Here is a 12,003-nt window from a genome sequence, read left to right on the forward strand (position 1 = left end):
TGAAATATTTTACAGGAATGAAATATTTTGCCTGTAGAACAACTGATCTTGAAGTCAGCTTTCTAACCTTCTTTGCTGCATAAAATAAGAACAGCCTTGTCTAATATGGATTTTGAACAAAAGCTCATTTCAGATTTGAGTTATGGATGAGAATATTTTATGTCTTGCAGTCAATTGGTAGTACTGAAATTGCAGTAAATCTTTTATCCCTGTCAAATAATGTAGTTTGATTTAATAACAGTTCTGTTTAGGTTAGAGGAAAAAAAGTCAAACGTGACGCATAAATTTCAATTATTAGACAGGCTTTTGTCTATGCTTAGTGCATCCCCTTGGTGTGCTAAAAATAATGTGTTGCATAGCTTGAATATTCATTTGAGGAGCTGAAGGGTATCTTGAAGGAGGTAAAAGGACACTTATTGTACAGTAGCTTATCCAGAAGGAGGGAACTATTGAATGAGGTTGGTTATGATTATGAACAGAGATGCAGAAATAACTTTGACCTCCTGAGATGCCTGGGTCCTAAAGAAAGTGCACAGCATGTCCCAGCAGGTAACCCTGTCACTATTGAAATCCCTGTGCTTAGTATCACTACTTGAAACATGAAGGGGGAGGGCATGATACCAAACGGTGCAGATTGGCTCCAGTCACCTAGTAATGTTTATTTTGCAATGATAATCTCATGTTCTGTATGAAGAATCGTCACAAGAGAGTCATACCTCACTATCTAAACGCCTTGGAATAGGTGGTATATTCATATTGGTTCAAAAGGGAAGACTGATATACAACAGCTTCTCCCTTATATCCTCCCAAATCCAGTTAAAATTTCTTACTTTTTCGTAATATACCAAGGTTGTTAGGCTTTCTCTTTTGTGAATCTGGAGGGTTTTCTTTTGGGGGAGAAAACTGAAGAAGAAAATCAAAATCCAAAGTGCTACTGTAAAGCCTAAAAGCATAAAAGTTGTGGTTTTCCCCCAATATTGTTATTTTAGTGCTTTATTAAAGCATCAGAGCCTACAGTGCCCTGGCATGTCCCTTTGAACATGCAGCAAAACTGCTGGCTCCTCTCTCCAGAGGAGAAAAGATGAGAGGCAACATAAATTAGGTGGGGAATTTTAGGGAGTCCATGTGGAGTTTGTTGATATGGTAATAGATTGCCTGTGTGCTAGCTTTATAATCATTGTGAAACTTGGCCATAATTGAAATGAAAGATTATAAAGAGAGATTCAAAGTCAAATTTTGAAATAGCCACATGTTTTGTGACAGTGATGGGATGTGTGTGTGTGATTGGCCGTCACTTTTTAAGGAGATAAGTGATTTTCAAACTAATTATGGGGAAAAAATACATATTTATTCTAAGAATACTGAGTCTCTGACTGTACAAGGTTAACCTGAGGAGTAATGATGGTAGTTGTTTTTCTGGTAATTATGTAATTTTTATAGTAAAAGTGTATGTCAGTGAGCAAAACACTGCTTTGACACTTGCCATTATTTCTCTTGTCTCTTACGCTAAATAAATGTAAATTACTGCTGTGTGTACTTTAATTGACTGCTTGAATAGGTAACCTTACACTCAATTTGAAGTTATAAATGATTTACATAAAATAATACTCGCTTTAAAAACACAGTATTAGATGGAATGCTGGCATAGCCTTAATGAAGGTCTATAAATGAAAATACTCATCTGTAAATGAAATTTGTCTTAATGTAATAGACATTAAAAAAAAGAAAGCAAAACATTTATAAAGAGCATTTGTGTAATTTATGCATCTGTCAACTCAGAATTTTAGTTTTGTTGAATTGCAATTTCATATGGTGAAGAACTTTATTTATAACTTGCCAGCCATAAAGAGAATAACAGAAGTTAATGTTATCCCACAAATTATATTGTATTGCCAAAAGGGCAGCTCTTAATTAGACTTAAGAATTATAAATGAGTATATTTTATTTTAACATATTGAAAAGAAAAACTTACTTGCCAGTAGGAAACAATTAGTTTTTGTTAACTGTTTTATAATTATTGAAGAAGGGCAACTTGATTTCTAGCAGCATGTGATACAAAGGAATGGTGCTATGGAGATRTATTGGGACGAGTTTTGACGTTAGTGAAGAGCTTAGGAGATGAATATTTTTAAGGACTACCTTGATGATGAGTTGCTTAAAAAAATGCTGCTGGAAGAAAGTTGTGTTTGATCCCTAATTGCGTTTCAGTATCAAAACAATTGCCCTGATTTGAGTCATAGTTTCTGCCAAAGAGGTTCTGATTGGTGTCCTGTGTACAGTACTTACCTGTACGGGCTGTGGGTTCCCACATTTGCAGCCCCTTCCATTCCTAATCCACCAGGTGTGTCTGCCAGGGCTTTATCTATCTRCTGGCTGGAGAGATGTGTCACAGCCCTTCCTCCCCTCCAGCATGGCTTTACAAAGAACCTATGTGGAAAATATCTATGTATATCTATAACTATATAAATTCTACATAACAGAATTATAATACATTTTTGGTGTATTCTCTTAAAAGAGTTTGAAATTTTAGAGAGTAGCAGTGAAAGCACACAATGGAATTTATATTCATACTTGTTGAAGGTGGAACATTAGGTAATTATATATGATCTGTGCTCTTAACTGCTGTACGATACTTGATTAATGACTGTAAACTCTTCTTAAGCCTCATTATTTCTGTCTCTTAAGACAGGCATTCAAGTGTTATCTCAGTGTCACATATAAGCAATGTGTTCAKCATGACAGACAGAAAATCTGAGGCTGATAAAGGAACTGGAGGTGTTCCAAGTCTCCTGATCCTTGCTTAATCTACACCTAGTTAAGAAAGTATTATTATTTTAAGTAATTATTTGCTTGTAAAATAAAAGAGTAAAAAGRAATAATAAAAAAAACTTAAGTATTCTGTGTCCTTACTGTGTTCAAAAAGGTACAATGAACAGTACACTTCATCTAAGTGATWATTTCTGAAGCATTCTAGAAATTTTGGTTTTGATTATTTTTCTCCTCTTTCAACATGTTTATGGTAACTTAGTTAATTTTAATATCCATAAGGTAATTTTAACAATTTTAGCTTGTGCTCAGATTTTCTGTGCTCGGATGTTAAGCCTTAGAATAGAAGAACATGGGGGATTGAGAAAGAAAACTTGGAGGATCTCTCCAATCTTGTTGAGCAGAGTAAACCTTGAAATAGAAATGTCTCTCTCATGGTGAAAAGGGGTAGTCCTAAGAAACTGAGCACACCTGGACATGAACACACTCATGATTGCACAAATGATGCAAGGGAAGCAAAAATAATGCTTTCTAGTTTCTGAACTTGATTTGTATGAATCTGAGTGCCAGGCAGTAAAAAATAAATACAGATTTAAGTGATAAAATAGGATTGTTATTTAATGTATACATTTTTTTCCCTTTACTGAACTTTTGTTGTTTTGAGAGCTTGCATGTTTGTCAAAATGGCAGGGGAACAATTCAGTATTAAAAAGACTCTTTCACTTTTTTAAGACTATTAAAAATCTCTTTGAAGAATAAGCCATGAAACTACAGAAGTGGGGTGTTTTTTTGTTTTCTTTTTTTTTCTTATTTGAATGTTGGAATAAGAACATGCTGCTAACCTAGAATAGGTAGTATTTTAGGTGACTGCACTGCTGAGGCAATGAAAAGCCCACAAAGAAAGGTTCTGGCTGTGGGATGCAGGGGCCTCACTGATGGTATTGGAGCTGACAGTCATTTTGTGACATAAAAATGTACATGAAGATCGTGGCAGTTGAAATGAGAGAAAAATGGAGATGAGGTAAAAAGTATGACATAGAATGGAAAGAGGAGGATCTGTATATTTGTGCTGGCACTGGTGTAAAAAATGCAGAAGTATACCCTAGCTCAGCCAAGTCCTTTAGCCAAGAGAGATGAGGGAGAAGAAAGGAGTGGGAATGGATAGATCAGATCCTTGCTCCAAGTTTTCATCCTCTCTTCCATCCAGCTCCAGTGTTTTTACACAATTAAAAAAAAAATAAAAAAAAATCAGAGATTATTTTGTCTAGTTGAAATCTGGATTAAAAACAGCTTGATTTGTTTTACTGCCTTTCATTTKTCTTGCAACTGGACAAATCTCTCCACAAGTATTAATATTCTCAGTGTGGAGTCAGCATCAAAGGGTCAGTGAAAATTACAAATCAGAGAATCATTAAGGTTGGAAGGGACCTCAGAGGTCATCTAGTCCAATGCCCCTGCACATGACGCAGGGTCACCTAGAGCATGTGGCACAGGGCTGCGTCCAAGCRGGTTTTGAAGATCTTCAGAGGAGACTCCACAACCTCCTGGCGCAGCCTGTTCCAGTGCTCTGTCACCCTCACTGACCTTCTTAGCCACGAGGCCACGCTGCTGCCTCATGGTCAACTTTTTGTCCATGAAATGCCTTCTGAAATCCAGTTTAAATTTAACTTTTGCAGATGGAAACATCTTTTTGTCATCTTTAATTGCTAGATGAGAAATCCTCTAGATGCAAAATCCTCAACTTCCAGCAGGCGAAACAGTACGTGCAGCACGTGTTATGTTTTGCAACTTAATATTCTTGGATGTGACTAATTTCCAAGACTCAAGGGCTGCTGGCATGGGTGCTGTTGACAGTGGGGTGAGAGGCTGAAGGTGGAGTGATGAAGGCCACGCTCTTCTCTTGGCTGAGCTAGTCTTGTGCTGGAACTAGGGAAGCTTGGTTTAAAACTATAAGTAGGAGGGGTATCTTCCTGTGATTGTCCTTCTAGCACAACTGATTCGTCATATCTTTTGAAATGGCTTTAAAAAGAAATTCACTTTACCTGTAATGCATCTGATGRTCTATAAAATAAGCAGTCTATAAATATRTAATTATATAAATATATAGTCTATAAATAACTATATAATTTAAGAACATATCCTTTTACAATAACTCTTGGAAATATATCTGTGTAACCTTATAAAATATTTGTTTTTCAGAAGTTGTGGTGATGGAGTTTCACAATCCATTGTCTTTCTCAGATAAATGCCTCAGTAATGACTCCTTAAAAATATGTTTTTAATAATAGGGAGAAGGAAATGATCAGGAAGTTGGCATTGATTTTCTTTAAAAATAAAAATAAAGATTCTTGCTTCTCTCCCAAATAAAAAGAATTAGCTTGGACTAATTTTTTCTGTATATTTATATGTGTGTTTAGTGACTTTTCGAAAGAGTGCATGGACATAACCATTCCTTTGAGCACTAGGCTGGATCAGCTGTTATCTAGATATCCATTTCTATATAAATAATATTTTGATTCTGCTGTGTTGCTTTGGAAAAGGGTAAGAAATAAACTTCTGGTAAAGGAAGGGAATTGTCCATAATATTCATAAACTACTTCCTTTCTGGAGAATATAAAATGTGGGGATACATTATTGGGTACTTGCATATCCTTTACCCCAAAGACATCTGTATAACTATAACAAAAAAGCATTATACACATATTTTGTTGTGCTTGTTTTTGTTCATAAAATTCCATAAATTTTGACAGAAAACTGATTGAACAGAAAAAAAAAATGTGGTTGTGAATGAAAAATCTCTTAACTCCTGAACTCCTGCAGAGCCAGTTTTTGTGTGCCGAGTCATCTATCATGAAACTTTAGTCAGAAGAGTTTTATCTGTCCTGATTTATTTTTTCAACTCATTTATRCTCATATAGTTGGGAGAAGGGGCACTGAGTAGAAAATCTAGTGATCATAATGTGTATGAYGTAAAATGTTTTTGGTTCTACTCTCTAAATTTAGCAGAGTGGTAATTTTAATACCTGTCGTCTTCTTCTCGTGAATCACTTGGTTCTGTGAAGGCGAATGTTTAAATTGAGGGCTTTGTGTACTGTAAAAAAACATAAATTTCTGAAGTCTTTTGCTTTACAGTGCACAGAAGGAGTGATTGTTTTTGTCAGTATTTGGATTTATATGCCCCTTAACTTTAATAGCAGTTTTGATCTAATCTATTTTTATCTTGGCCATCACATGAATCATGGTGTTTGCTTTATTTTCAAACTCTTTTTTTAACTGTAGATGTAATATGCTGCGCAGATTCTTTAGCTAGCTATAAAGCCAATACTTTTGAAATAGGTAACTCTTTATTGTTTCCTTCAGGAAAAAGTAGGTAATTATATTTCCACAAGGTGGGTCTTTTCATGCTGTGGCATAGAGTTTTATGAAATACAGTAATGAAATTGAATATTACTAATATTACTTCCAAGTACCTAATAAAAATGTTCAATTTTTCTTACAGGAGATGACCAAATAGAAAGAAAAGGTCAAGTTTTAATCCTTTTAGCAGAACAAGCTCTCAGTTTCCAGGACTACAAAGCAGCGAGTATGCATTGTCAAGAGCTCATGGCCACAGGTGAAGTGAATAAATGGGGCTGATGTGATGATGATCACAGTCTGAGTCCACTGAGATTCTGCTGGATGTAAAATATGAAATTCTCCAACCTAAAGTAACAGTCAAAAGTCAGCATGTGAACTGTGGTATTAGGTGGTATCAAATATGATGGCGCCTGTGTAAGTCACAAATGAGAAAATAATTCAAGTTCCTTTAGCTTCTGGAGAAATACTCTATTTGTACTTTTTATGTAATGGCAGCTAATAGGAATGTGTTCATCTGTTAGATCTGCAGCTGTCCATCAAAGACATTTAAAATATTTGTGATTATATACACATATAAAACCTGTATATGGAAAGATATGAGTTGAAGTAAATGGTATGTATGTGTGTCAGAATGCAAAAGAAGATTGAAGTTACCCCGTGGGTTTCTTTTCAATCTTGAGACAGGAAAATCTGAGATGAGTTCAACTTTTTTTTTTGAAAATGCAATTATTTATTTATTTTTAGAATTATTAGTGTGATGTGTTTAATAGTGAACTCTGAAGAAGCATGTTCTGATTTTCATGTTACAATAAGATACCCGTGATGTGTACATAAGGTACCTACAGATGTCTGCTGGACTGATACCTGCATAATGATAATGGATCTTGTGGGTTCTGAGTTGGTGTAAAGATATGTTTGTTTTATGGATTGTGCCTTTCTCAAGGAATGGCAGGAAGAGCCCGTGCTATTGTGTCCAGTGAGGATTATGAAACATTCTCCTGTTGCTTGCAAAGCTTACCAACCTCAGAAGCAAATTCTGTGTTCCCTTGCAGGCTATTCCAAAAGCTGGGAAGTGTGCAGTCAACTTGGTCAGTCAGAAGGCTACCGTGACCTGGGGATGCGTCAGGAACTCATGGCTTTTGCCCTGACACACTGTCCACCAAGTGCCATAGAGACGTTGTTGGGAGTGAGCAGCTCCTTGCAAACACAGGTAGGTGTTTCTAAAACTTTGCTTGCAAGTTCAGTGTTTCCCAAGGTAGTAGAGGGGACTTCATTGTTCATTTTTATTTTTTGCTCTTATTTTTTTTCTTCCCATCTTCTAGCAAGATTATATCTATTCTCCTGATTTTTTTTTTTTCAATTTTCATAGTTGAATTGTAACAAATAAAATTTCTTATAACTACTTTTCTATGGAACGAACTTGCATTTTAGTTCTAAAGTACRTAATACCTCTAATATCCCCATTGCATATCTGATGAAGTTTTTTTTTTTGGCAAATGCATTTAAGTACTTTCTAACGTGCTTTTCAAGTTCTGTAGGGTTTTTATACCTTGTAGTACAACTTCCATTATGCATCCTTTAAATGTTTGTTCTTTTATGATCTCTACCTTCTATATAATTCTATAAAATAATTTTTCTTCCTTACTGATCTCAACCATGTAATGGTTTTAATGAAAATAAGAAGACTTGGATATACAGCCTCTTGTTAAAATTGCAGTGACCGATTTCTTAACCAGCTCAGGTTTGTAGGCACCCGGTTGGTGACATGTATATGTGAGAACACGTAGCTGTGCCATTTGAAGATAAGTCTTGGCATGGTGACAGAAAACCTTTTGAAAGGTTTTACTTGAAGCTGTGCTGCAGAAATGTGTGTTGTCAAAAGGTTACATTTTCTTTCAACTTAACTCCGGTTTGACCCATGTGCTACATTACTTTCAGGAATTCATATTAATTAATATGAAAGCAGTCTGTGCAGCTGAATGGCTTCAGTAATAAAATGGTATCCGAATAAAGTGCTACAAAGMACTTGAAATCAAGTCTTGCTCCTGCAAACCACTTATGAAAGACACTCAAATTGGAGAGGAAGAGGCACAATATGAGCTTCAGCATAAGTGGAATCTTTGCAGGATTGAGACTTATTTAGTATAGAAATTAAAAAGAAAAGGAAGAAACCTTGTTTTTCCCTTTACGACCTTGTGCTTGGAATTACAGTTTGAGGTCAAGCAAACTTCTGGCATTGTGTAAACCCAAATTTGTTAGCCTTTCTGTCAATTCCATGTCTATTGCTGTCTTGTTCCTTCCAAGGACTTCCTTTTTGCTTAGCTGATAAGCAGTGCAGCTGCCTAGAAAGTTTATGGTCTTGTGTCCTACTTCTTCAAAGGAAAAGATGCTCTCTTCTTTAAAAAGCTTGAGAGTGAAGTTTTCTCTTTTGCACAGTATCGTTTTCAGCAAATGTGCACTGTGATTAATTTGGTGCTGTCCAGCTGCCCCGGGAAGTTACAATTTCCATTAAACACCTGTGYTCAGTTCCTTTTTCCTTGCATCGTGCTGTTCTGATTGGCATTCCTTATTTAAATTCACTAGTTACTTTCTCTATAAGCCATGCATAAGTTTTTCAGCTCTGTTCATCAGTGGCTCTACCTGTTTAGTTTAAACTCTTTTTCTTTGACAGGGATAGGTTAAATGAATTTTTAATATCCTCTGGTCAGCATGAAGTTCTGATGAAATTCTTTGTATTGTTTCTGGCRTATAGAAATTCTCCTTATTCAACTCTATATCTTGTTTTGTTGCACTTGCCTGTATAAAGTTGTCTGTCACCTCAGTAATACAGTTATAACTTACATTTTTTAATTAATATTCTTTAGCTTGTGTTATTAAACAGAGTGCTCTCCGTTCAAAGAACAAGTCTTGTGTTGTATGAAAAATGCAAAAAAAAAGTCAGAAAAGGTGTCTACAATAGGAAGAGGGTCTGTCTAATATGTATGCAGTATGTGCAATAGTAAGAGAATATGAAATGTACATATATATATGTGTGTATTTCTTCTCCCTTCATCCCTCTCAGTGCCTCTCACCCCTTATTTTTCTGTGGAAGTTTTATCATGCCAAGTTATTGGCTTTCTGGTTACATCAGGGTTATGATTCTTATTTCATTATTTCACTGACAAGGATTTTCTTTACTCTGTATTTATAGATTCTTTATCAGGCTGTGAATTACCAGTTCCTTCCTTCAGAAGGAGGTGAGAATATAAATATCTCAGGATCCTCATCCTTGATCAGTAAGGATACTGAGGTAAGCCTTAAAAAAATCTTTAAAATAGTGAAGATTTTATTTTGAATTGTGACGAAGAACGGAATTTGAGGCTCATTTGCCCATTTACCAGACAAAGTTGAAAAAAAATCTAAGAAAACAATTTGGTATATGGTCTTAAAGTGCAAGTTTTTACTTGCATGCTTATATTTATATGTACATGTATTCTGTTGTGATCTTGGATGTTGTTTTCTCAGTAATCTTAGCACCTTAGTGAAAAATAAAAAGTGAGAGATGGGTGAAGAGGGAAATGCAACAAACTTAATATAAAAAATATGCTTGTGTTGTTCTGATATCTTATTTGTCCCTGAAACAAGATTGAAAAAAAAAAGGAGGGAAATCCCCCCATTATTCTTAGTCCTTTTCATGTTTTAATGCTGTTAAAATAGGAGAATACCTTCCTCTTTGAAGAAAAAGTAACTGTTGGTTCATGAAAGAAATAAAGGTATTTTTTAGCCTCTTCAGAGAAAAGTAACTCTTTTTTTTTTTTTTTTTTGACTGCTTTGGGGGAATGAAAAAGAATGGAAACATATATAACTTTTCATATGTAAGAAAAATAGAGAGAAAAATAAAATACACTGAAAATAATATTCAGGTCAGAAAATAATATTCAGGTGTGAGCTAAATTTGTAACTTACGAGAAGCATTTGTATGAAGCAGAGGTTTAGTTATGGGTATGTGTACATTGGGGAATGTTTGGAAATTGATAAATAAATGCCTCAGATTATCAAATGAAGGTTAATTACATTTTTGGAACTTTTTGATAATATAATGACTGATATGTACAGTTACAGTATTCTAATATATATAACGAATTTGTCCTTTCATATGCTGTAGTGCTGTTGATGATGCATATGTTGTGAGAGAAGTATGCAGGCACATAAATTAATTCAGAARCATGAGCCAAGCATTAGTACTCATTAGAATTGAGTAAACTTACTGATAACTTCATTTCCAATTCAATTTGGGTATCTGAAGCAATCTTAATTATAGTGTGGAATTTGCATCCAGAAAATTACCTTCTTTCCTCATCCCTTCCTCCTCCCTTGCCCTCTTTTTTTTTTCTCCTCAGTTTTAGTTTGTTCTCTGGTGTTGGCAGGTGACTTGGCAAATTTATATGTTTAACTGAGTGGTTTTTTTTTCTTTTTTTCTTTTTTTTTTTTTTTTTTTAATTTGGCTAATATGACTTTCTTGCCTGATTATATTTCACAATGCAAGTCTTTGAAGAGAGTTCTATATATTTGTTATTCTAACTTTTTGTCTTCTCACAGTTAATTTAGATGGAGATTTACAACAACTTTTATTTCTAGCATTGTATTGCAATGAAACAGAAGGAAATATCTTGAAATGTATTTAGCTACTAAATAACCTGAACTTTTTAATAAAAGCAATATATTGAACAGCTACAATTCTGACTTGATTGAATCTCGTGACTGCAATTTCAATAGTTGCCCTTAATATCTGATGCTTTACCTTTTTTTTTCACTTTTTTTTTCCAGGAAAAAAATACTAAGTTTTTTTATTCCTTTCTGCTTGATTTTTTTTTCATTTATATCCCAATTAACTTGTAGCATCCTTTTCTCAAAGCCTTAACAAATACTCTTCTTTCTCACTTTATCATACCCTTTTCCAACTGGTGCTCTGAACATAGTATTCTTTTTGACATGACTGAGCCTTTTTTAGTATGCATATCTTTTTATGCTTCTCTTTCTATGTTGCACTAAAAATACCTATTTGTTAAGTATATCAGTATTTCAAAGGTTCTGTGACCTAACTGTTCCTAGCTTTATGTAATATTGAATATTCCAGTTCTCACTATCAACAGCTGGTTGYGCTTGTCAGACATTTCTCTCTTGCTGATGAGGAAGAACTCCCTATGAATTTCTGAAGTCATCTCATTATTATTTTCAATTCCTCCTCRTTTTTTTTCCCATTACACTTGCAGAAGTCTTAATAGCAGCTTCCTACTTATGTTCCTGAGATTGCATGTGTGCCTGCTAACCATGTTGTTCATACTGACTTCAGTAGAACATTCCTGAATTCTTGGTGGTTCCTGTTCTGTAGGACGTTCCGATTTGTGTTAATAATAATAATAATAAAAAAAAATGTAGGAACTAATGCATTTGCACAAGGATCTACTTCATTATGTAAGTGTCCAGCTTGTCCTTGTTATTCAACTCAAGAAATTCCTTAGAAAAATTACCCTCGGGTAATTACAGTGGTTCCACCATAACAGACTATCTTTCTTATTAAACTTTCTCGTTTCCCACCCTTTGTTTTCCTAATACTCTCTGTAATTGCCTCAGCAGCTATTCTTGTGCTGCTCAAACAAAACATCTTGGTGAACAAATTAAGGTCTTGATTCATGAAAAGCATTTTGGAATATTATTACTAATGTTATTAGATTATAAYGCTTAGCCACAAGATGCTGTGTTATGTATAAACAGTAGAAACAATAACCACAGTAAATCTGCCTTTGTAAATGAGCTCTGACTTTGTTTAATCTGCTTAATACTTAAAAGATGCATTGCTTCTGTTCTAAATAAAATCATTATCTTTTACATATCTGAATG

General features: G+C 34.7%; 1 protein-coding gene across 1 annotated transcript in view; it reads left to right on the forward strand.

The window, feature by feature from the left end:
* Nucleotides 1-12,003, forward strand: part of NBAS (neuroblastoma amplified sequence) — a 138,504-nt gene that overhangs the window by 47,291 nt on the left and 79,210 nt on the right. Inside the window, exons 33-35 of the mRNA XM_026037058.1 lie at nucleotides 6,266-6,379; nucleotides 7,176-7,333; nucleotides 9,314-9,412. Of these exons, the coding sequence (XP_025892843.1) occupies nucleotides 6,266-6,379; nucleotides 7,176-7,333; nucleotides 9,314-9,412 (371 nt within the window). The remainder of the gene's footprint in view (nucleotides 1-6,265; nucleotides 6,380-7,175; nucleotides 7,334-9,313; nucleotides 9,413-12,003) is intronic.

This window comes from Nothoprocta perdicaria, unplaced genomic scaffold, assembly GCF_003342845.1.
Source record: "Nothoprocta perdicaria isolate Ctin4 unplaced genomic scaffold, notPer1 scaffold_19, whole genome shotgun sequence".
NCBI lineage: Eukaryota > Metazoa > Chordata > Aves > Tinamiformes > Tinamidae > Nothoprocta > Nothoprocta perdicaria.